This window comes from Somniosus microcephalus, chromosome 2 (assembly GCF_052327205.1).
Source record: "Somniosus microcephalus isolate GS21.2 chromosome 2, FLI_Smic_1.0, whole genome shotgun sequence".
NCBI classification, from domain to species: domain Eukaryota; kingdom Metazoa; phylum Chordata; class Chondrichthyes; order Squaliformes; family Somniosidae; genus Somniosus; species Somniosus microcephalus.
The window spans coordinates 388,319,210-388,346,258 of NC_140988.1; the positions used below are offsets into that span (position 1 = coordinate 388,319,210).

The 27,049-nt window shown below is 46.1% G+C and overlaps 1 protein-coding gene across 2 annotated transcripts in view; it reads left to right on the plus strand.

Moving 5' to 3' along the window:
• The window catches only part of rtkna (rhotekin a), a 303,025-nt gene extending 279,612 nt beyond the window's left edge, over positions 1-23,413 (plus strand). For both annotated transcript variants that reach the window (XM_085976431.1, XM_085976432.1), the window contains one exon: positions 22,660-23,413. In XM_085976431.1, the coding sequence (XP_085832557.1) occupies positions 22,660-23,204 (545 nt within the window). In that variant the 3' untranslated portion in view covers positions 23,205-23,413. The remainder of the gene's footprint in view (positions 1-22,659) is intronic.
• Positions 23,414-27,049: the final 3,636 nt, after the last annotated feature.

Sequence of the window (27,049 nt, forward strand, 5' to 3'; positions counted from 1 at the left end):
GCTCCCTGCTTTCTGTCCTTTAGCCAATTCTGTATCCATGCTGCCACTGACCCTTTAATCCCATGGGCTTTAATTTTGCTAACTTGCCAACAGCGTGAAATAATAAAGGGTGTCCAAACTTGGTTTCATTCCAGATGCACACTGTTTGCTGGTGCCTGGCAATGTTCATTAGTAACACTGTCTATTAATGCAGCCTCACACACAGTCTCCAAATAAAGAGGACAGACAGAGTGCAAAATATGCCTTTGCCCCTCCCTATCTCTGTAACCTCCTCCAGCCCTCCTACCCTCTGAGATATCTGCACTCCTCCAAGTCTGACTGTTGCATATCTCCGATTTTAATCACTCCACCATTGGCGGCCGTGCCTTCAGCTGCCTCGACCCTCGGCTCTGGAATTCCCTCCCTAAATCTCTCCGCCTCTCCACCACTCTCTCCTCCTTTTACCTCTTCCTGTCCTAATATCTCTTTATGTGGCTCATTTGTCAAATTTTTGTCTGATAACGCTCCCGGGAACCTTGGGGCGTTTTACTACATTGTTGTTGTGAATAACAAAAAACTGTTCAGTTACATAGCGCGTAACCTTTACCCTGCTGAATAAACAGGAAATCCATAGTTACACAGTGAGTGACCCTTACCCTGAATAAACAGCAAATCTGTACAGTTACACAGTGAGTGACCCTTACCCTGAATAAAGAGTGACTCTGTACAGTTACACAGTGAGTGACCCTTACCCTGAATAAAGTGACTGTACAGTTACACAGTGAGTGACCCTTACCCTGAATAAACAGTGACTCTGTACAGTTACACAGTGAGTGACCCTTACCCTGAATAAAGAGTGACTCTGTACAGTTACACAGTGAGTGACCCTTACCCTGAATAAAGTGACTGTACAGTTACACAGTGAGTGACCCTTACCCTGAATAAACAGTGACTCTGTACAGTTACACAGTGAGTGACCCTTACCCTGAATAAACAGTGACTCTGTACAGTTACACAGTGAGTGACCCTTACCCTGAATAAACAGTGACTCTGTACAGTTACACAGTGAGTGACCCTTACCCTGAATAAACAGTGACTCTGTACAGTTACACAGTGAGTGACCCTTACCCTGAATAAACAGTGACCCTGTACAGTTACACAGTGAGTGACCCTTACCCTGAATAAACAGTGACTCTGTACAGTTACACAGTGAGTGACCCTTACCCTGAATAAACAGTGACCCTGTACAGTTACACAGTGAGTGACCCTTACCCTGAATAAACAGTGACTCTGTACAGTTACACAGTGAGTGACCCTTACCCTGAATAAAGTGACTCTGTACAGTTACACAGTGAGTGACCCTTACCCTGAATAAAGTGACTCTGTACAGTTACACAGTGAGTGACCCTTACCCTGAATAAAGTGACTGTACAGTTACACAGTGAGTGACCCTTACCCTGAATAAACAGTGACTGTGTACAGTTACACAGTGAGTGACCCTTACCCTGAATAAACAGTGACTGTACAGTTACACATTGAGTGACCCTTACCCTGAATAAAGTGACTGTACAGTTACACAGTGAGTGACCCTTACCCTGAATAAACAGTGACTGTGTACAGTTACAGTGAGTGACCCTTACTCTGAATAAAGTGACTGTACAGTTACACATTGAGTGACCCTTACCCTGAATAAAGTGACTGTACAGTTACACCGTGAGTGACCCTTACCCTGAATAAACAGCAACTCTGTACAGTTACACAGTGAGTGACCCTTACCCTGAATAAACAGTGACTCTGTACAGTTACACAGTGAGTGACCCTTACCCTGAATAAAGTGACTCTGTACAGTTACACAGTGAGTGACCCTTACCCTGAATAAAGTGACTCTGTACAGTTACACAGTGAGTGACCCTTACCCTGAATAAACAGTGACTCTGTACAGTTAGTGAGTGACACTTACCCTGAATAAACAGTGACTCTGTACAGTTACACAGTGAGTGACCCTTACCCTGAATAAACAGTGACTCTGTACAGTTACACAGTGAGTGACCCTTACCCTGAATAAACAGTGACTCTGTACAGTTACACAGTGAGTGACCCTTACCCTGAATAAACAGTGACCCTGTACAGTTACACAGTGAGTGACCCTTACCCTGAATAAACAGTGACTCTGTACAGTTACACAGTGAGTGACCCTTACACTGAATAAAGTGACTCTGTACAGTTACACAGTGAGTGACCCTTACCCTGAATAAACAGTGACTCTGTACAGTTACACAGTGAGTGACCCTTACCCTGAATAAAGTGACTCTGTACAGTTACACAGTGAGTGACCCTTACCCTGAATAAAGTGACTCTGTACAGTTACACAGTGAGTGACCCTTACCCTGAATAAAGTGACTGTACAGTTACAGTGAGTGACCCTTACCCTGAATAAACAGTGACTGTACAGTTACACATTGAGTGACCCTTACCCTGAATAAAGTGACTGTACAGTTACACAGTGAGTGACCCTTACCCTGAATAAACAGTGACTGTGTACAGTTACAGTGAGTGACCCTTACCCTGAATAAAGTGACTGTACAGTTACACAGTGAGTGACCCTTACCCTGAATAAAGTGACTGTACAGTTACACCGTGAGTGACCCTTACCCTGAATAAACAGCAACTCTGTACAGTTACACAGTGAGTGACCCTTACCCTGAATAAAGTGACTGTACAGTTACACAGTGAGTGACCCTTACCCTGAATAAAGTGACTCTGATCAGTTACAGTGAGTGACCCTTACCCTGAATAAACAGTGACTCTGTACAGTTACACAGTGAGTGACCCTTACCCTGAATAAAGTGACTGTACAGTTACACAGTGAGTGACCCTTACCCTGAATAAACAGCAACTCTGTACAGTTACACAGTGAGTGACCCTTACCCTGAATAAAGTGACTCTGATCAGTTACAGTGAGTGACCCTTACCCTGAATAAACAGTGACTCTGTACAGTTACACATTGAGTGACCCTTACCCTGAATAAAGTGACTGTACAGTTACACATTGAGTGACCCTTACCCTGAATAAAGTGACTGTACAGTTACACATTGAGTGACCCTTACCCTGAATAAAGTGACTGTACAGTTACACATTGAGTGGCCCTTACCCTGAATAAACAGCAACTCTGTACAGTTACACAGTGAGTGACCCTTACCCTGAATAAACAGCAACAGTGACAGGAAACAGAGAGTAGTGGTGAACGGTTGTTTTTCGGACTGGAGGAAGGTACACAGTGGTGTTCCCCAGGGGTCGGTTCTAGGACCATTGCTTTTCTTGATATATATTAATGACTTGGACGTGGGTGTACAGGGCACAATTTAAAAATTTGCAGATGACACAAAACTTGGAAGTATAGTGAACAGTGAGGAGGAGAGAGATAGATTTCAGGAAGACATAAACAGGCTGGTGGAATGGGCGGACACGTGGCAGATGAAATTTAATGCAGAAAAGTGTGAAGTGATGCATTTTGGTAGAAAGAATGAGGAGAGGAAATATAAACTAAATGGTACAATCCTAAAGGGGATGCACGAACGGAGAGACCTGGGGGGGTGTGTGCACAAATTGGCAGGGCAGGTTGAGAAAGCAGTTAAAAAGGCTTACGGGATCCTGGGCTTCATAATAGAGGCATAGAGTACAAAAGTGTGGAAATTATGATCAACCTGTATAAAACACTGGTTCGGCCCCAACTGGAGAACTGTGTCTAATTCTGGGCACCGCACTTTAGGAAGGATGTGAAGGCCTTCGAGAGGGTGCAGAAAGATTTATGAGAATGATTCCAGGAATGAGGGACTTCAGTTATGTTGATAGGCTGGAGAAGCTGGGGTTGTTCTTGTAACAGAGAAGATTGAGAGGAGATTTGATAGAGTTGTTCAACATCATGAGGGGTCTGGCCAGAGTAGAGAGAGAGAAACTGTTCCCATTGGCCGAAGGGTCGAGAACCAGAGGACACAGATTTAAGGTGATTGGCAAAAGAACCAAAGGCGAGATGAGGGAAAAACTTTTTTACACAGCGAGTGGTTAAGATCTGGAATGCGCTGCCTGAAAGGGTGGTGGAGGCAGACTCAATCTTATCTTTCAACGGGGAGTTGGATAAGATCTGAAAGAAAAAGAATTGCAGGGCTACGGGAAAAGGGCGGGGGAGTGGGACGGGCTGAAAGTCGGCACAGGCTCGATGGGCCAAATGGCCGCCTTCCGTGTTGTAACAATTCTATGATTCTAACTCTGTACAGTTGCACAGTAAGAAACCCTTACCCTGAATAAACAGCAACTCTGTACAGTTACACAGTGAGTGACACACTGCTGAATAAACAGCAACTCTGTACAGTTACACAGTGAGTGACACACTGCTGAATAAACAGCAACTCTGTACAGTTACACAGTGAGTGACACTTATACTGCTGAATAAACAACAACTCTGTAATGTTACACAGTAAGAAACCCCAACCCTGCTGAATAAACAGCAACTCTGTACAGTAAGAATATCCAAGGTTATTTGATATTTAGGAAGGACAGGCGAAAAGGAAAAGGAGGTGGGGTGGCGTTGTTAGTAAAGGATGAAATCAGAGCAATAGTGAGAAAGGATATTGGCTCAGAAAATCAAGATGTAGAATCATCTGGGTGGAGCTAAGAAGCACCAAGGGGCAGAAAACATTGGTGGGAGTTGTGTATAGGCCTCCAAACAGTAGTGGTAATATAGGGGATGGCATCAAACAGGAAATTAGAGATGCATGTAACAAGGGTACTGCAGTAATCATGGGTGACTTTAATCTACATATTGACTGGCCAAACCAAATTAGCAATAATACTGTGGAGGATGAATTCCTGGAGTGTGTACGAGATGTTTTTTTAGACCAGTACGTTGAGGAGCCATCTAGGGAACAGGCTATCCTAGATCGGGTATTGTGCAATGAGAAGGGGTTAATTAATAATCTTGTTGTGCGGGTCGTTTAGGGAAGAGTGACCATAACATGATAGAATTCTTCATTAAGATGCAAAGTGAAGAAGTCCAATCTGAAACTAGGGTCCTAAATCTAAACAAAGGAAACTACGAAGGTATGAGGAATGAGTTGGCTATGATAGATTGGGGAGCTTCATTAAAAGGCATGATGGTGGATAGGCAATGGCTAACATTTAAGGAACGAATGCATGAATTGCAACAGTTATACATTCCTTTCTGGCGCAAAAACACAAAAGGAAAAGCGGCCCAACCATGGCTAACAAAAGAAATTAAGGATAGTATTAGATCCAAGGAGGAGTCATATAAAGTTGCCAGAAAAAGTAGCAAGCCTGAGAATTGGGAGCAGTTTAGGGTTCAGCAAAAAAGGACCAAGTGATTGAGTAAGAGGGGAAAAATAGAGTATGAGAGTAAACTTGCAAAGAACATAAAAGCGGACTGTAAAAGCTTCTACAAGTATGTAAAAAGAAAAAGATTAGTGAAGACAAATGTAGGTCCCTTACAGTCAGAAACGGGAGAATTTATAATGGGGAACAAAGAAATGGCAGAGCAATTAAACAAATACTTTGGTTCTGTCTTCACGGAGGAGGACACAAATAACTTCCCAGAAATGCTAGGGAACCAAGGATTTAGTGAGAAGGAGGAATTAAAGGAAATTAGTACAGGTTGACTATCCCTTATCCGAAAACCTTGGGAACAGCTGTGTTTCGGTTTTCGGAAATTTTCGGATTTCAGAAGGTATTATTTCAGACTGGGAAACTCTGAACATTAAATTAATTTGGTAATTAGTATTTGTATTTAATATAAATTTTAAAAGTTCAGGCTACCTCTTGCGACTGTTGCGTGTCTCATTCCCCTTCCTGCTTCTCTGTGCTGCCGCTCACAGTCTGTTTACAGCTCCCCCTGCTCTGTATCTGAATTCCTTGACTTAGCAGGAGTCTGGGGCTCGACTGTCACCGCCAGTTGTGGGAAAGCCGGATATCGTCTGACTCCTACGCTAAGCTGGCCCGCAAATCAGGTCGGGGGGAGAAAAGAATATCGGACGGGCTGCTGCAGCTATCGGACGGGCCGCTGTATTGTTGGGTTCATTCTCCCGGTACCTCCTTCACACTGCCCGGCTCGGCCTGCAATCTCCTACCCAGGAGGGAACTCTGTGATCTTCTGCCCTGCTCACAGGGAAAGGCAGAGCTCCCTCAGTCACACTTAACATCGAGAGCGAAGGCCGGCGTGTCGACAATCTGCAGGAATTCTTGTTCTGGGCCCCGGAGGACCACTCCTGTCATGTTTTGCGCCACTCGGGTCATGTCGTGCGCACGACTTACGCTGAACAAAAAAACTTTCGGTTTTCAGAGGTTTTCGGTTTTCGGAAGTTTGGATAAAGGATAGTCTACCTGTATTAGTAAAAAAATAGTGCTGGAGAAATTAATGGGACTGAAAGCCGATAAATCCTCTGGCCTGATAATCTGCATCCCAGAGTACTAAAAGAGGTAGCCATGGAAATAGTGGATGCATTGGTTGTCATCTTCCAAAATTCTATAGATTATGGAATAGTTCCTGCAGATTGGAGGGTGGCAAATGTAACCCCACTATTAAAAAAAGGGAGAGAGAAAACAGGGAACTACAGACCGGTTAGCCTAACATCAGTAGTAGGGAAAATGCTAGAGTCTATTATAAAGGATGTGATAACAGGACACTTAGAAAATATCAACGGGAGATTAGACAAAGTCAACATGGATTTATGAAAGGGAAATCGTGTTTGACAAACCTACTGGAGTTTTTTGAGGATGTAACTGGTAGAATAGATAAGGGAGAACAAGTGGATGTGGTGCATTTGGATTTTCAGAAGGCCTTTGATAAAGTCCCACATAAGAGGTTAGTGTGCAACATTAAAGCACATGGGATTGGGGGTAATATACTGGCATGGATTGAAAATTGGTTAACAGACAGGAAACAGAGAGTAGGAATAAATGGGTCTTTTTTGGGGTGGCAGGCGGTGACTAGTGGGGCACCGCAGGGATCAGTGCTTGGGCCCCAGCTATTCACAATATATATCAATGATTTGGATGAGGGAACCAAATGTAATATTTCCAAGTTTGCTGACGACACGAAACTAGGTGGGATTGTGAGTTGTGAGGAGGGTGCAAAGAGGCTTCAAGGCGATTTAGACAAGTTGAGTGAGTGGGCAAATGCATGGCAGATGCAGTATAATGTGGATAAATGTGAAGTTATCCACTTCGGTAGGAAAAACAGAAAGGCAGAGTATTATTTAAATAGTGATAGATTGGGAAATGTTGATGTACAAAGGGACCTGGATGTCCTTGTACACCAGAAGAAATTTCTTCACACAGAGGGTGGTGAATCTTTGGAATTCTCTACCCCAGAGGGCTGCGGAGGCTCAGTCATTGGGTATATTCAAAACAGAAGTCGATAGATTTCTGACTAGTAAGGGCATCAAGGGATATGGCGATAGGGCCGGTGAATGGAGTTGAGGCAGAAGATCAGCCAAGATCTCATTGAATGGTGTAGCAGGCTCGAAGGGCCGAATGGCCTACTCCTGCTCCTATTTCTTATGTTACTGAAAGCAAACATGCAGGTGCAGCAAGCAGTTAGGAAGGCAAATGGTAAGTTGGCCTTCATTGCAAGAGGATTTGAGTACAGGAGTAAGGATGTCTTACTACATTTTTACAGGGCCTTGGTAAGACCACACCTGGAGTACTGTGTGCAGTTTTGGTAAATCCCCAGGCCGAGATTTATCTAGACAAGGGAACTAGATGTAATATCTCCAAGTTTGCAGACGACACAAAGCTGGGTGGGCGTGTGTGCTGTGAGGAGGATGCCGAGAAACTACAGGATGATTTGGACAGGTTGGGTGATTGGGCAGAAGCATGGCAGATGCAATATAACGTGGATAAATGTGAGGTTATCCACTTTGGTGGCAAAAACAGGAAGGCAGATTATTATCTGAATGGCAATAGATTGGGAGAAGGGGAAGTGCAACGAGACCTGGGTGTCCTTGTGCACCAGTCGCTGAAGGTAAGCATGCAGGTGCAGCAGGCAGTTAAGAAGGCAAATGGTATGTTGGCCTTTGCAGCGAGAGGGTTTGAGTACAGGAACAAGGATGTCTTGCTGCAGTTGTACAGGGCCTTGGTGAGACCACATCTTGAGTAGTGTGCGCAGTTTTGGTCGCCTTATCTGAGGAAGGATGTTCTTGCCATGGAAGGAGTTCAGCGAAGATTCACCAGGCTGATACCTGGGATGGCAGGAATGATGTATGAGGAGAGATTGGGACGATTGGGCTTGTACTCGCTGGAGTTTAGAAGAATGAGAGGTGATCTTATTGAAACTTATAAAATTCTGACAGGACTGGACAGACTAGATGCAGGAAGGATGTTCCCGATGGTCGGGGAGTCCAGAACCAGGAGTCACAATCTAAGGATAAGGGGTAGACCATTTAGGACAGAGATGAGGAGGAATTTCTTCACCCAGAGAGTGGTGAACCTGTGGAATTCTCTACCACAAAAGGCAGTAGAGGCCAATTCATTAAATATATTCAAGAAGGAGTTGGATATATTTCTTAAGGCTAAAGGGATCAAGGGGTATGGGGAGAAAGCAAGGACCGGGTTCTGAACTTGGATGATCAGCCATGATCGCATTGAATGGCGGAGCAGGCTTGAGGGGCCGAATGGCCTACTCCTGCTCCTATCTTCTATATTTCTATGTTTCTATGGTCTCCTTACCTAAGAAAGGATATGCTTGCCATAGAGGGAGTGCAGCGAAGATTCACCAGACTGATTCCTGGGATGGCAGGACTGTCGTATGAGGAGAGATTGGGTCGACTAGGCCTGTATTCACTAGAGTTTAGAGGAATGAGAGGGGATCTCATTGAAATGTATAAAATTCTGTCAGGGCTAGACAGACTGGATGCAGGGAGGATGTTTCCCCTGGCTGGGGGGGTCTAGAACGAGGGGTCACAGTCTCAGGATACGGGGTAGGACATTTAGGACTGAGATGAGGAGAAATTTCTTCACTCAGAGGGTGGTGAACTTGTGGAATACTCTACCACAGACAGCTGTGGAGTCAAGTCACTGAATATATTTAAGAAGGAGATAGATAGATTTCTAGACACAAAAGGCATCAAGGGGTATGGGGAGAGAGCGGGAATATGGTATTAGAATCATAGAAAGTTACAGCACGGAGGGAGGCCATTTCGGCCCATCGTGTCCACGCCGGCCAACAAAGAGCTATCCAGCCTAATCCCACTTCCCAGCTCTTGGTCCCTAGCCCTGCAGGTTACAGCATCCCAAGTGCACATCCAAGTACTTTTTAAATGTGGTTAGGGTTCCTGCCTCTACCACCCTTTCAGGCAGTGAGTTCCAGACCCCCACAGCCCTCTGGGTGAAGAAATTTCCCCTCAAATCCCCTCTAAACCTTCCAATTACTTTAAATCTGTGCCCCCTGGTTTTTGACCCCTCTGCTAAGGGAAATAGGTCCTTTCTATCCACTTTATCTAGGCCCCTCATAATTTTATACACCTCAATAAGGTCTCCCCTCAGCCTCCTCTGTTCCAAGGAAAACAGACCCAGCCTATCCAGTCTTTCCTCATAGCTAAGATTCTCTACTCCCGGCAACATCCTTGTAAATCTCCTCTGTACCCTCTGAGATATTGAGATAGAGGATCAGCCATGATCATATTGAATGGTGGAGCAGGCTCGAAGGGCCGAATGGCCTACTCCTGCTCCTATTTTTTTCCCTAAGTAACCCTTACCCTGAATAAACAGCAACTCTGTACAGTTACATATTAATAAACCCTTACCCTGCTGGATAAGAACATTAGAAATAGGAGCAGGAATAGGCCACTTGGCCCCTCGAGCCTGCTCCGCCATTTAATAAGATCATGGCTGATCTTGGGCTCAAAGCCACTTCCCCGCCCACTCCCCATAACCCTTCACTCCCTTATCTTGCAAAAATCTGTCTATCTCCACCTTAAATGTATTTAATGACCCAGCCTCCACGGCTCTCTGGGGCAGAGAATTCCACAGATTTACGACCCTCTGAGAGAAGAAATTCCTCCTCATCTCAGTTCTAAAAGGGCGACCCTTTATTCTGAGACTATGCCCCCGCGTTCTAGATTTCCCCACGAGGGGAAACATCCTCTCTGCATCTACCCTGTCGAGCCCCCTCAGTATCTTATATGTTTCAATAAGATCACCTCTCATTCTTCTAAACTCCAATGAGTATCGGCCCAGCCTGCTCAACCTTTCCTCATAAGTCAACCCCCTCATCTCTGGAATTAACCTAGTGAATCGTCTCTGAACTGCCTCCAATGCAAGTATGTCCTTCCTTAAATAAGGAGACCAAAACTGTACGCAGTACTCCAGGTGTGGTCTCACCAACACCCTGTACAGTTGTAGCAGGACTTCCCTACTTTTATACTCCAACCCCCTTGAAATAAAGGACAACATTACATTTGCCTTTTTGATTACTTGCTGTACCTGCATGCTAACTCATTGTGTTTCATGCACAAGGACCCCCAGGTCCCTCTGAACTGTAGCATTTTGTAATCCCTCTCTATTTAAATAATAATTAGCTTTTTTATTTTTCCTGCCAAAATGATTAACCTCGCACTTTCCCACATTATACTCCATCTGCCAAATGTTTGCCCACTCACTTAGCCTGTCTATATCCCTTTGCAGGTTCTTTGATTCCTCTTCACAACTTGCTTTCCCACCCATCTTTGTATCAGCCGCAAACTTGGCTACATTACACTCGGTCCCTTCATCCAAGTTATTAATATAGATTGTAAATAGTTGAGGCCCCAGAACCGATCCATGTGGCGCCCCGCTAGTTACCGTTTGCCAACCAGAAAATGACCCATTTATCCCAACTCTCTGCTTTCTGTTAGTTAGCCAATTCTCTATCCATGCTAATATATTACCCCCAATTCCGTGAGCTCTTATCTTGTGCAGTAACCTTTTATGTGGCACCTTATCGAATGCCTTCTGGAAATCCAAATACACCACATCCACTGGTTCACCTTTGTCCACCCTGCTCGTTACCTCCTCAAAGAACTCCAGCAAATTTGTTAAACATGATTTCCCTTTCATAAAACCATGCTGACTCTGCTTGACTGCATTATGCTTTTCCAAATGCCCTGCTACTGCTTCCTTAATGAAGGACTCCAGCATTTTCCCAACGACAGATGTTAGGCTAACTGGTCTATAGTTTCCTGCTTTCTGTCTCCCTCCTTTCTTAAATAGGGGTGTTGCATTTGCGGTTTTCCAATCCGCTGGGACCTCTCCAGAGTCCAGGGAATTTTGGTATATTGCAACCAATGCATCCACTATCTCTGCAGCCATTTCTTTTAAGACCCTGGGATGCAGGCCATCTGGTCCAGGGGACATGTCATCTTTTAGTCCCATTATTTTACCAAGTACTATTTCCTTAGTGATTGTCTTTAGTTCCCCACTCCCTGTGGCCCCTTGATTATCCATTATTGGGATGTTGTTAATGTCTTCTACCGTGAAGACAGATACAAAATATTTGTTCAGAGTCTCTGCCATTTCCCCGTACCTCGTTATTAATTCCCAAGTCTCATCCACTAAGGGACCAATGTTTAGTTTAGCTACTCTCTTCCTTTTTATATGCCTGTAGAAGCTCTTACTGTCTGTTTTTATATTTCTTGCTAGCTTACTCTCATAAGCTATCTTCTCTCTATCATTTTTTTAGTCATCCTTTGCAGGTTTTTAAAAAAAATTCAATCCTCTGGTCTCCCACCAATCTTGGTAACATTGTTAGCCTTTGTTTTCAATTTGATTCCATCCTTTACTTCCTTAGTCAGCGACGGATGGTGCTCCCTTCTCTTAAAATCTTTCTTTCTCACTGGAATATATTTTTGTTGAGAGTTATGAAATATCTCCTTAAATGTCCGCCACTGCATTTCAACTGCCTTACCCTTTCATTTATTTTTCCAGTCCACTTTAGCCAGTTCTGCCCTCATGCCATTGTAATTGCCTTTGTTTAAGATCAGGACACTGGTTTGAGATACAACTTTCTCACCCTGCAACTGAATTTGAAATTCAACCATGTTATGATCACTCTTTCCTAGAGGATCATTTACTATATGATCATTTATTAATTCTGTCTCATTACACAGTACCAGATCCAAGATAGCCTGCTCCCTGGTTGGTTCCATTGCATACTGTTCTAGGAAACCACCCCGGATGCACTCTATGAACTCCTCCTCAAGGTTACCATGGCCAATTTGATTTGTCCAATCAATATTGAGATTAAAATCACCCATGATTATTACCGTATCTTTTTTACAGGCCTCCATTATTTGTTGATTTATACTCTGTCCAACAGCATTGCTACTGTTCGGGGGCCTGTAGACTATGCCCACCAGAGACTTTTTCCCTGTATTATTTTTTATCTCCACCCAAACTGATTCTACATCTTGATCTTCTGAGCCAATATCACTTCTCACCACTGCACTCATCCCATCCTTTACCAACAAAGCCACCCCACCTCCGAGCAACTCTGTACAGTTACACAGTGAATTATCCTTATCCTGAATAAACAGCAACTCTGTACAATTATACAGTAAGAAAACCTTATCCTGACTAAACACCAACTCTGTACAGTTACACAGTAAGTAACCATTATCAGGTTGGCAAAATGTAACTATTGGGGTGCCACAGGGATCGGTGCTGGGGCCTCAACTATTTACAATCTACATTAATGACTTGGATGAAGGGACCGAGTGTACTGTTGCTAAATTTGCTGATGATACAAAGATAGGTGGGAAAGCACGTTGTGCGGAGGACACAAAGATTCTGCAAAGGGATATAGATAGGTTAAGTGAGTGGGAAAAAATTTGGATGATGGAGTATAATGTGGGAAAATGTGAGGTTATCCACTTTGGTAGGAAGAATATAAAAGCAAAATATTGTTTAAATGGAGAGAGGCTAGAGAATGCTGCGGTACGGAGGGATCTGGGTGTCCTCGTACATGAAACACAAAGTTAGCATGCAGGTAGAGCAAGTAATTAGGAAGGCAAATGGAATATGGCCTTTATTGCAAGGGGGATGGAGTATAAAAGTAGGGAAGTCTTGCTACAACTGTACTCTCTCTTAGGCAGTCCCTCAGAACCGAGGATGACTTGCTTCCACACTAAAAATGAGTTCTCAGGTGACTGATGAGTCCAATGCGGGACCTACAGCCTCTGTCACAGGTGGGGCAGACGGTGGTTGATGGGGTGGGCGGGTGGGGTGCTTGGGTTGACGTACACTCCGTCCGCTTCTTGCGCTTGGCTTCCGCTTGCTCCCGGCGAAGTGACTTGAGCTGTTCGGCGCCTTCTCGGATGCTTCTCCTCCACTTTGTGCTGTCTTGGGCCAAGGATTCCCAGGTGTCGGTGGGGATGTTGCACTTTTTCAAGCAAATTTTGAGGGTGTCCTTGAAGTGTTTTCTCTGCCCACCTGGGGCTCTCCTGCCGTGTCGGAGCTCCAAGTAGAGCGCTTGTTTTGGGAGTCTCGTATCGGGCATGCGAGCGATGTGGCCCATCCATCGGAGCTGATCGAGCGTGGTCAAAGCTTTGATGCTGGGGATGTTGGCCTGAGTGAGAACACTGACGTTGGTGCGCCTATCCTGCCTGCGGAGGCAGCGTTGGTGGTACCTCTCCAGTGCTTTGAGGTGCCTGCTGTACATGGTCCATGTTTCTGAAGCATACAGCAGGGCGGGTATCACTACTGCTCTGTAGACCAAGAGCTTGGTGCCGGGTTTGAGGTCTTGGCCTTCAAACACTCTCTTCTTCAGGCGACCAAAGGCTGCACTGGCACACTGAAGGCAGAGTCCAACACCGCCTTCAGTGTACAACAGTACAGGGTGTTGGTGAGACCACGCCTGGAGTACTGCCTACAGTTTTGGTCTCCTTATTTAAGGAAGGATATACTTGCATTGGAGGCAGTTCAGAGAAGGTTCACGAGGTTGATTCCTGAGTTGAAGGGGTTGTCTTATGAGGAAAGGTTGAACAGGTTGGGCCTATACACATTGGAGTTTAGAAGAATGAGAGGTGATCTTATTGAATGGTGGAGCAGGCTTGAGGGGTCGAATGGCCTACTCCTGCTCCTATTTCTTATGTTCTTACACTGCTGAATAAACAGCAACTCTGTACAGTTACACAGTAAGTGACCCTCACCCTGAGTAAACAGCAACTCTGTACAGTTACACAGTAAGTAACCCTCACCCTGCTGAATACATTAAAGGGAAAGCAAGATTGTTTCATAAATACAGAGGCCGTGTAGTGAAAGGAAGGATGGGGCCGATTAGGGACCAAAAAGTCTACATTCTTGAGGCAGAGGGCATGGCTGACCTCCACTGTTTCTAGATTTTCACCATTTAGAAAGTACTCTGTTCTATCCTTCTTAGGTCCAAAGTGGATGACCTCACACCGGCCTACATTGAAATCCATTTGCCACAGTTTTGCCCATTCGCTTAATCTATTAATATCCCTTTGTAATTTTGTGCTACTATCTACACTGCCTACAATGCCACCTATCTTTGTGTCATCGGCAAACTTGGATATGTGGCTTTCTATCCCATCATCCAAGTCGTTAATAAATACGGTGAATAGTTGAGGCCCCAACACAGATCCCTGTGGGATGTCACTAGTCACCTCCTGCCAATCTTAGTGCCTACCCATTATCCCCACTCTCTGTTTCCTGCCGCTCAGCCAATTTCCTGACCAGGTCAATAATTCCGTGGGCTTTTATCTTAGTTAACAGTCTCTAATGAGGGACTTCATCAAATGCCTTCTGGAAGTCCATATAAATAACATCCATAGACATTCCCCTGTCCACTACTTTAGTCACCTCTTCAAAAAATTCAATCAGGTTTGTCAGGCATGACCTGCCCTTTTACGGATCATATAACTAGGGCTGCAGAGAGGGCTTTAAACTAACTAGTGGGGGGGAGGTTCCAAGAGAGCAAATAATAAAAATGACAACAGAGAAGGTCATAGACTTAGGTAGCAGTGGGGAAATTAAAAACCAGAGCGTGTCAGGAAGGGGCAGAAGGTATGGAGTAAAAGGTAAAGTAATAAAAAGGGCAAAAGCAGGAACTAAGTGTCACAAAACATATTTGAAAGTTCTCTATCTGAATGCACGTAGCATTCGTAACAAAATAGACGAGTTAATTGCACAAATAACTACATATGGGTATGATCTTGTGGCCATTACAGAAACATGGCTGCAGGGTGACAATGCCTGGGAATTAAACATACCAGGTTATTTAACAATCAGGAAGGACAGGCAGGAAGGAAGGGGAGGTGGGGTGGCTATGTTAATAAAGGAAGGAATCACTGTAATACAGAGAAATGATATTGGGTCAAAAGATTAGGATAATGAAACAGTTTGGGTGGAGGTAAGGAATAATAAGGGGAAAAAAACACTAGTGGGCGTAGTCTATAGGCCTCCGAACAGTGGCAACTCTGTTGGACGGAGTATCAATCAGGAAATAGTTGAGGCTTGTAATAAGGGAACATCTATAATTATGGGGGATTTTAACTATCATATTAATTGGACAAATCAAATTGGGCAGGGCAGCCTTGAGGATGAGTTCATTGAGTGTATTAGGGATGGGTTTCTTGAGCAGTATGTAACTGAACCGACCAGGGGGCAAGCAACCTTAGATCTGGTCCTGTGTAACGAGACGGGATTAATTTAAAATGTCCTAGTAAAGGATCCCCTTGGAATGAGTGACCATAACATGGTTGAATTCCATATTCAATTAGAGGGTGAGAAGGTTGGATCTCAAACAAGCATGCTAAGCTTGAATAAAGGAGACTATGAAGGTATGAGAGCGGAATTGAGTAGAGTGCATTGGGAAAATAGATTAAAGGGTAAGACGATACATGATCAGTGGTGTACATTTAAGGAGTTATTTTACAACTTCCAAAAAATATATATTCCACTGAGAAGAAAAGGGTGTAAAAGAAAAGATAGCCATCCATGGCTAAGTAAAGAAATTAAGGATAGTATTCGACTAAAAACAAGGGCATATAAGGTAGCCAAATCTAGTGGGAGGATAGAGGATTGGGAAAACTTTAAAAGACAGCAAAAAATAACAAAACGATTGATTAAGAAAGGGAAGATAGATTATGAAAGTAAATCAGCAAAAAATATAAAAACAGATAGTAAGAGTTTTTATAGTTATATAAAAAGAAAAAGGGTGGCTAAAGTAAATGTTGGTCCCTTAGAGGATGAGACTGGGAAATTAATGGTGGGAAATATGGAGATGGCAAAAACACTGAATGAATATTTTACATCAGTCTTTACAGTAGAAGACACTAAGAATATCCCAACACTGGACAAACAGGGGGCTAAAGGGGGGGAGGAGCTAAACATGATCAAAATCACTAAGGAAGTGGTACTCGGTAAAATAATGGGACTCAAGGCGGATAAATCACCTGGACCTGATGGCTTACGTCCTAGGGTCTTGAGGGAAGTGGCGGTAGGGATTGTGGATGCATTGGTAATAATTTTCCAAAACTCCCATGACTCGGCAAAGGTCCCGGCAGACTGGAAAACTGCTAATCTAACACCCTTATTGAAAAAGGGCAGTAGACAGAAGGCTGGAAACTATAGACCGGTTAGCCTAACATCTGTGGTAGGTAAAATTTTGGAGTCCATTATTAAGGAGACAGTAACAGGACATTTGGATAATCATAATTTAATAGGACAAAGTCAGCATGGTTTTATGAAGGGGAAGTCATGTTTGACAAATTTGCTGGAGTTCTTTGAGGAAGTAACATATAGGGTGGATAAAGGGGAACCAGTGGACGTAGTGTATTTAGACTTCCAAAAGGCATTTGACAAGGTGCCACACAAAAGATTATTGCTTAAGATAAAAAATCACGGGATTGGGGGTAATATTCTGGCATGGATAGAGGATTGGCTATCTAACAGAAGGCAGGGAGTTGGGATAAATGGTTCATTCTCAGACTGGCAATCTGTAACTAGTGGTGTTCCGCAGGGGTCAGTGCTGGGTCCCCAACTCTTTACAATCTATATTAACGATTTGGAGGAGGGGACCGAGTGTAACATATCAAAGTTTGCAGATGATACTAAGATGGGAGGGAAAGTAGTGAGTGAGGAGGACATAAAAACCTGCAAGGGGACATCGACAGGCTAAGTAAGTGGGCAGAGATTTGGCAGATGGAATACAATACTGGAAAGTGTGAGGTTATGCACTTTGGCAGGAAAAATCGTAGAGCAAGTTATTATCTTAATGGCAAGAAACTGGAAAGTACTGAAGTACAAAGGGATCTGGGGGTCCTGGTGCACGAAACTCAAAAGGTTAGTATGCAGGTGCAGCAAGTGATTAAGAAGGCCAATGGAATGTTGGCTTTCATTGCTAGGGGGATAGAATATAAAAATAGGGAGGTATTGCTTCAGTTGTACAAGGTATTGGTGAGACCGCACCTGGAATACTGCGTACAGTTTTGGTGTCCATACTTAAGAAAGGACATACTTGTTCTCGAGTCAGTACAAAGAAGGTTCACTCGGTTAATCCCGGGGATGAGGGGATGGACATATGAGGAGAGGTTGAGTAGATTGGGGCCTAGAAATTCGGTAGGCTTAGCGCCGCATTTGAGGCGCTAGAGGGCCTAGCGCCGGAGTTATGGCCAGTTGAGAAATTCCCTGGGGCCCTAAATCGGCGTTGCACCGGTAGCGCTGCGCCGGCACCGATGATGTCATCGGTGTGCGCAGCGTCCCGGTTGCCGTGGTAACCCGGCCCCAAGCCGAAATTCAGTTGCGCCCGCCTCGCCCGTGGCAGGCGCAACTAAGACTCTGGCAACAGAGTCTTCCCCCAGTGTGCGCCGGCGCATAAAGGTGGAGCGGCGGCCGGCCGCGTTCCCGGCGGCCGCCTGCCCGCACCTCCCTTCCCGGACTCCTGCATTCTCCCCCCGCGGCCCTGATCAGTGTCTGATGCGAGCCCGGCACTTCCCCGAGGTGCCGGGCTCAGATGTCGGGTCAATCCGCCGGACAGTTGTCGGCTGCAGGCAGCTCCTCCTTAACAGGAGGAGGAGGCCTGCAGTTCCCCCGCCTGCCGCACCGCATCGGGTGCCGCAGCGGGGGATTAGCGCCGGGAAACCCAAGTTCACGCCCGTTTTGAGGCGCTAAAGGAGGGTTTTAGCGCCCGCCGCCGTCTGGGCCCGGCGCACCCGAATTTTCGTCGCGCGCTGCCGCATTACCGCTGGCGCAAACTTTCTGGCGCTACAGCCCTGGCAAGACCAAAACCGAATTTCTAGGCCTGGGACTCTACTCATTGGAGTTCAGAAGAATGAGAGGCGATCTTATTGAAACATATAAGATTGTGAAGGGGTTGGATCGGGTGGATGCGGGGAAGATGTTCCCGATGGTGGGTGTAACTAGAACTAGGGGGCATAGTCTTAGAATAAGGGGCTGCTCTTTCAAAACTGAGATGAGGAGGAACTACTTCACTCAGAGGGTGGTAGGTCCATGGAATATGCTGCCCCAAAAAGCTGTAGAAGCTACATCATTACATAAATTTAAAACAGAAATAGACAGTTTCCTAGAAGTAAAGGGAATTAAGGGTTACGGGGAGCGGGCAGGAATTTGGACATGAGTCTAGGTTCGGATCGGACATGGCCCTGTGGGTAGCGGAGCAGGCCCAGGGGCCGTGTAGCCTGATCCTGCTCCTATTTCGTGTGTCTAATTCTGTTAGATTCAGGAGATGGTTCTGTGATAGTGGATTGGCGGTTAGGATCAGATCAGCCATGATCTTATTGAATGGCGGAGCAGGCTCGAGGGGCCGATTGGCCTACTCCTGCTCCTATTTCTTATGTTCTTATGTTCTTAAATCCATGCTGGCTCTTTCTGATCAACTGAAACTTTTCGAGGTGTTCAATCACCCGATCCTTAATTATAGACTCTAATAATTTCCTGACAACAGATGTTAGGCTAACTGGTCTAGAATTCCCTGGTTTCCCTCTCTCGCCATTTTTAAATAGCGGAGTGACATGCGCAATATTCCAATCTAACGGAACGGTTCCTGAATCGAGAGAACTTTGGAAGATTATAGTTAGGGCATCTACAATGTGCTCACCTACTTCCTTTATACCCTGTGATGGAAACCATCTGGTCCTGAGGATTTGTCACGCTTTAGTGCCATTATTTTCTTCATTACTGTTAATTTGCTTACATTAATTCTGGTGAGCTCCTGTCCCTGATTCAATAATAGTTTGCTTGGGATGCCAGGCCTCTTCCTCTACTGTAAATACTGATGCAAAGTTATTATTCAACATGTCCGCCATTTCCTTATTTTGATTTATAGTATCACCGTTATCAGTTTTCAAGCGGTCTACATTGCTCCTGACCACCCTCTTTTTCCGAATATAATTGTAAAAAGAAATTGTGTTGATTTTGATATCCCTTGCAAGTTTCTTTTCATACTCCCTTTTTGTAGCTCTTACTATCTGTTTTGTCACCTTTTGCTGTTCTTTGCATCTCTCCCAGTTGCCAGGATCTGTGCTAGTTTTTGCATTTGTGTGTGCTGTTTCCTTTAGTTTTATGCTGTCCTTTACCTCTTTAGTCATCTGTGGCTGTTTTTTTGGGCAAGTAGGGCTCTTGCCCCTCAGGGGTATAAATTGGTTCTGTATCACATTCAATTCTTTTTTGAACACCTCCCACTGACGATCTGTCGTTTTACCCATTAACAGATTTTCCCAGTTATCTGTGACCAGCCTCTGTCTCATTGCACTGAAGTCAGCCTTACCTAAATCTAGAATCTTAGTCGCTGTTTTGTGTGTCTCCCTTCCAAACACTACGTTGAACTCGATCATATTATGATCGCTATTAGATAAATGTTCACGCACCATTAGGCTGTTAACTAAATCTGCCTCCTTACTCATTACTAAATCTAATATGGCCCCTTGTTGGTTCTATGACATATTGTTGTAGAAAACTGTCCTGAACACACTGAAGAAATTTGCTACCTTTCTGACATAAGCTCGTCTGCTTATCCTAATCTATATAGAAGTTTAAATCCCCCATTAAAACTACCCTGCCTTTACTACATGCTTGTCTAATCTCTGCATTAATACATTCTGCCACTTTACAGCTGCTACCAAGTGGCCTATACACAACTCCCACTACAGTCTTAAATTCTTTTCTATTTCTTAATTCTACAGATAAGGTCTACACTGCCTACTATATGGTCTACACTGCCTACTTACCTCTCATTATATCATCTCTTATCATAGAGGTAATTTCATCCTTAATCAGTAATGCTACTCCTCCGCTTCTACCAGATTCCCTATCCTTCCTGTAGACCTTATAACCTGGTATATTCAGTTCCATGTATTGGCCGTCTTGCAGCCACATTTCTGTAATGGCTACCATGTCACACCCTCTAAGTTGAATTTGCGCCTGGAAAGGGATGTAAGGATGGAAATTGCGCAGGCTCTGGCCACAGTCTTTCAATCCTCCTTAGAGGACTTGAGGATTGCAAACATTATTCTCTAGAGTTTAGAAGAATGAGAGGGGATCTCATTGAAATGTATAAAATTCTGATGGCTAGACAGACTGGATGCAGGGAGGATGTTTCCCCTGGCTGGGGGGTCTAGAACGAGGGGTCACAGTCTCAGGATACGGGGGAGGACATTTAGGACTGAGATGAGGAGAAATTTCTTCACTCAGAGGGTGGTGAACCTGTGGAATTCTCTAATATATTTAAGAAGGAGATCGATAGATTTCTAGACACAAAAGGTATCAAGGGGTATGGGGAGAGAGCGGGAAAATGGTATTGAGATAGAGGATCAGCCATGATCATATTGAATGGTGGAGCAGGCTCGAAGGGCCGAATGGCCGACTCCTGCTCTTATTTTTCTATGTTTCTATTACACTCCTGTTTAAGAAAGGGGAGAGGGAACTACAGGCCAGTCAGACTAACGTTGGTGATGGAGAAACTTTTAGAGACAATAATCCGAGTCACTTGGAAAAGTATGGGCTAATAAATGACCGCCACCACTCCACCCAGAGTCCATGTCTGATTATTCCATCATTGGCCCATCGGTCCCACTCCACCCAGAGTCCGTGTCTGATTATTCCACCATTGGCCCATCAGTCCCACTCCACCCAGAGTCCGTGTCTGATTATTCCACCATTGGCCCATCGGTCCCACTCCACCCAGAGTCCGTGTCTGATTATTCCACCATTGGCCCATCGGTCCCACTCCACCCAGAGTCCGTGTCTGATTATTCCATCATTGGCCCATCGGTCCCACTCCACCCAGAGTCCATGTCTGATTATTCCACCATTGGTCCATCAGTCCCACTCCCCCCAGACTCCGTGTCTGATTATTCCACCATTGGTCCATCAGTCCCACTCCACCCAGAGTCCATGTCTGATTATTCCATCATTGGTCCATCAGTCCCACTCCACCCAGACTCCGTGTCTGATTATTCCACCATTGGTCCATCAGTCCCAATCCACCCAAAGTCCGTGTCTGATTATTCCACCATTGGCCCATCAGTCCCACTCCTCCCAGAGTCCGTGTCTGATTATTCCATCATTGGCCCATCAGTCCCACTCCACCCAGAGTCCATGTCTGATTATTCCATCATTGGTCCATCAGTCCCACTCCACCCAGAGTCCGTGTCTGATTATTTCATCATTGGTCCATCAGTCCCACTCCACCCAGAGTCCGTGTCTGATTATTTCATCATTGGTCCATCAGTCCCACTCCACCCAGAGTCCGTGTCTGATTATTCCACCATTGGTCCATCAGTCTCACTCCACCCAAAGTCCATGTCTGATTATTTCATCATTGGTCCATCAGTCCCACTCCACCCAGAGTCCGTGTCTGATTATTCCATCATTGGCCCATCAGTCCCACTCCACCCAGAGTCCATGTCTGATTATTCCATCATTGGTCCATCAGTCCCACTCCACCCAGAGTCCGTGTCTGATTATTTCATCATTGGTCCATCAGTCCCACTCCACCCAAAGTCCATGTCTGATTATTTCATCATTGGTCCATCAGTCCCACTCCACCCAGAGTCCGTGTCTGATTATTCCACCATTGGTCCATCAGTCCCACTCCACCCAGAGTCCATGTCTGATTATTCCATCATTGGTCCATCAGTCCCAATCCACCCAGAGTCCGTGTCTGATTATTCCATCATTGGCCCATCAGTCCCACTCCTCCCAGAGTCCGTGTCTGATTATTCCATCATTGGCCCATCAGTCCCAATCCACCCAGAGTCCATGTCTGATTATTCCACCATTGGTCCATCAGTCTCACTCCACCCAGAGTCCGTGTCTGATTATTCCACCATTGGTCCATCAGTCCCAATCCACCCAGAGTCCATGTCTGATTATTCCATCATTGGCCCATCAGTCCCACTCCACCCAGAGTCCATGTCTGATTATTCCATCATTGGTCCATCAGTCCCACTCCACCCAGAGTCCGTGTCTGATTATTCCACCATTGGTCCATCAGTCCCACTCCACCCAGAGTCCGTGTCTGATTTGTGATATGGCTGTATAGAGTGAGACTCCTTGCCGCTCTGAGCTGTTCCCTAGGTTAAGTTTGTCAGAAATCACAATTAAAGCCTCTGCTCTGGTACAGAATTGAACATTATTTTCTCTCCTCTCTTCAGCTATTGACTCTCCAGATGACATTGACTCTGTCACAGACACATTGAACAGGCGAGTCCAGGCTATTGGGGGACATGGAGATGCTGCCTTGCCCCCCTGGTACGTGCTTTTTGAAGATACTCCGAAAACAGTTTGGAGAAATATTGTGCCCTTGTCGGCTGGCAGTGTTATTTCAGAGGGTGATAGTTCCTGCACAGACCGGGTACAAAGCTGTCCAATTGCAAACCAACCTGTTGATAATGGCTCAGCCAAGGACTGGAATTCGCAGGATTTCCCCGACACCACCGCACAGAGACACGTTCCCCGGCCACGGACTCTTTCTTTGGATGCCAAACTAATGAGTTTGAAATGTCAAGCGCAGAGGGCAGAAGCTTTGTCTAACCAATATGCTGCACTATTGTGTACGAGCTCCAGTGAAAGCTGCAGTGAGAGCAGCAGCCCCGAATCCGAGATAAAGGCCTTCTCTCCACCCGCTCCTGAGCGGCAGAGCTGGAGAAATATTCGGGCCAAACTGGACCCAAGGAACTGGCTCCAGACACAAGTGTAACTGGAATGATAGAAGGAGTGAGAAATGAGTCACTCACACGACACTGCGAATACGATGGGGCAATGGCCGCAAAATCTGATGGGCCCCAATCTTTGGGGGGGAGGGGCTTGTGACTGTGGGGGAGGGGTTAGGGTCTTGTGGTCCCCCCACCCCCCCAGGGCCGCACCCTGCATCCCCCTCACTCACCCCCTCCCTCACTCCCCTCCCTCACCCCCTCCCTCACCCCCCTCCACCCCCCCTCACTCACCCCCCCCTCACTCACCCCCCTCACTCACCCCCCTCACTCACCCCCCTCACTCACCCCCCTCACTCACCCCCTCCCTCACCCCCTCCCTCACTCACCCTCCCCTCCCTCCCTCACCCCCTCCCCCACTCCCCTCCCTCACCCCCTCCCCCACTCCCCTCCCTCACCCCCTCCCTCACTCACCCTCCCCTCCCTCCCTCACCCACTCCCCTCACTCACCCACTCCCCTCCCTCACCCCCTCCCTCACTCACCGCCCCTCCCTCCCTCACCCCCTCCCCCACTCCCCTCACCCTCCCCTCCCTCCCTCACCCCCTCCCCCACTCACCTTCCTTCACTCACTCACCCCTCCCTCCCTCCCTCACCCCCTCCCTCACTCACCCCTCACTCACCCCCCTCCCTTCTTACCCCCACTCACCCTCCCCTCCCTCCCTCACCCCCTGCACTCACCCCCCTCCCTCACTCACTCACCCCTCCCGCACCCCCCTCCCTCACTCACTCACCCCCCCTCCCTCACCCCCCTCCCTCCCTCACCCCCTCCCTTCTCACCCCCCCTCCCTCACTCACCCCCCTCCCTCACTCACCCCCCGGACCCCCCTTCACCCCCCCCCCCTCAGTGCCCCCCACCCCTGTCTACACTTGGGTCGGGGGGAGGTTACACAAGTGTGCATCCTGCCAGAACTGTCCTCTGGAATAACGAATTTGTGTGAAAGATTCCCCTTTGTTGTATCTACAAGCCAATTAAAAATCTCCACCCTAACCTGTCACTTAATATTGAAACCAATTCCTAAACCTGCTCCCGAACAGCTGAGCCTTCATCCTGTTCCAAACACTGCTTCACCGGGAGCTCAGCTTTGTAGCTTTTACTGAAAAAAAACTAATTATTTTTGCCTGAATTATTTGTTTATGTAAAAATATTAATTTAACATTTTGTAAAATTAATTGTTACTGTTTCACAAATATATGGAAATTAAACAATGCAGATAATTATATCGTTATTTCAAAATAAATTAACGCAAAAAAATGCCAACTCAGATTTGTATTCAAAGGATTCCTGCATCTTGTCCTTGCAAAAGGAGCAAAGACGACATGAGGTACGTGTTGTACCAGGATCACTCTCGGAGTGATGCCCCAGGCGTGTGTCATGTACCAGGATCACTCTCGGAGTGATGCCCCAGGCGTGTGTCATGTACCAGGATCACTCTCGGAGTGATGCCCCAGGCGTGTGTCATGTACCAGGATCACTCTCGGAGTGATGCCCCAGGCGTGTGTCATGTACCAGGATCACTCTCGGAGTGATGCCCCAGGCGTGTGTCATTTACCAGGATCACTTACTCCTTACCAACATGTAAACAGTAAGCGGGTAGTAAGAGGCGGGGTGGGGCCTATTAGGGACAAAAAAGGTGATATATGCTTAGAGGCGCAGGGCAAGGCTAGAATACTCAATGAGTACTTTGTATCGGTGTGTACTAAGGAGGTGGATGTTGACAAAATATCAGTAGAAGTGGAAAAGGTAGAAGCAATGGAAGGGGTGAAAATTGATAGACAGGATGTAATAGAAAGGCTGGGTATGCTTAAAGTGGATAAGTCGCCTGGTCCAGATGGCTTGCATCCCAGGTTGCTAAGGGAATTGGGGGAGGAGATAGCGGAAGGGCTTGCCATAATTTTCCAATCTTCCCTAGATGCGGGGGAGGTGCCTGAGGATTGGAAAGTGGAAAATGTGACACCATTGTTCAAGAAAGGGTGTAAGGACAATCTCAGTAGCTACAGGCCGGTCAGTTTAACATCAGTGGTGGGTAAAGTTTTAGAAACAATAATCAAGGAAAAAATTAACGGGCACTTGGAGAGGTTTAAGCTAATTAAGGAGAGCCAACAAGGATTTGTAAAAGGCAGATCGTGTTTGACTAATCTAATTGAATTCTTTGATGAAGTAACAGAGAGGATTGATGAAGGGAATGCAATGGAGGTTGTCTACATGCATTTTCAGAAGGCGTTTGACAAAGTACCACATAGAAGGCTGGTTAACAAAATTGAGGCTCATGGAATAGGTGGGGCAGTGGCAGCTTGGATAAGGAATTGGCTTAAGGACAGGAAACAGCGAGTTATGGTAAATGGCTGTTTTGCAGACTGGAGGATGGTAGACAGTGGTGTTCCCCAAGGGTCAGTGCTGGGGCCACTGCTTTTTTTGATACATATAAATGACCTGGATATTGGAATACAGAGTAGAATTTCTAAATTTGCCGATGACACCAAACTTGGGGGTATGGCAAACAGTGAGGATGATACCAATCGACTGCAACAGGACATAGAAAGGCTAGCAGAATGGGCAGACAAGTGGCAGATGGAATTTAATACAGAGAAATGTGAGGTGATGCATTTTGGCAGAAGGAACAGGGAGAGGCAATATACACTTAATGGCACAGTTTTAAAGAGTGTGCAGGGACAGAGGGACCTGGGAGTTAATGTGCATAGGTCCCTGAAGGTGGCAGGACATATTGAGAGAGTGGTTAGCAAAGCATATGGTATCTTGGGCTTCATAAATAGAAGTATTGAGTACAAAAGTAGAGAAGTTATGCTGAACCTTTATAAAGCGCTGGTTAGGCCACAACTGGAGTATTGCGTCCAGTTCTGGTCACCACACTTTAGGAAGGATGTGAAGGCCCTTGAGAGGGTGCGGAGGAGATTTACCAGAATGGTTCCGGGGATGGGGGATCTTAGCTACAAGGACAGGTTGGAGAAGCTGGATTTGTTTTCATTAGAGCAAAGGAGGTTGAGGGGTGATTTGATCGAGGTGTACAAGATTATGACGGGTTTGGATAGGGTAGACGGGGAAAGGCTGTTCCCACTAGTTGATGGTACAAGGACTAGGGGACACAGATTTAAGGTTCTGGGCAAGAGATACAGGGGGGACGTGAGGAAAAACTTTTTTACGCAGCGAGTGGTGAGGGTCTGGAACTTGCTGCCGACGGAAGTGGTGGAAGCGGAGACACTCAATGTTTTCAAGGGGAGACTGGATAGGCACTTGAGGGAAATAAACTTGCAGGGCTACGGGGATAGAGCGGGGGAATGGGACTGACTGGATTGCTCTACAGAGAGCCAGCACAGACTCGATGGGCTGAATGGCCTCCTTCTGTGCCGTTATGATTCTATGACTCCCGGAGTGATGCCGCAGGCATGTGTCCGCCTCCAGAGTTTGGTGTCTGAAGTTTTGGTTCCGAGGCTGCCTCTCAGAGGTGGGCTGGCTACGGGGAAATTTCCCAAGTGCTCTCGAAACTTGACTGATTAATTCCCAGATTGATCCTGCTGAGGCTGCTCTGTCCCGGCTCCTCCTCCTCCACTCCCAGAATCCCAGCTCCACCTTCACTCCCAGAATCCCGGCTCCTCCTCCACTCCCAGAATCCCAGCTCCACCTTCACTCCCAGAATCCCAGCTCCACCTTCACTCCCAGAATCCCAGCTCCACCTTCACTCCCAGAATCCCGGCTCCTCCTCCACTCCCAGAATCCCAGCTCCACCTTCACTCCCAGAATCCCAGCTCCACCTTCACTCCCAGAATCCCAGCTCCACCTTCACTCCCAGAATCCCGGCTCCTCCTTCACTCACC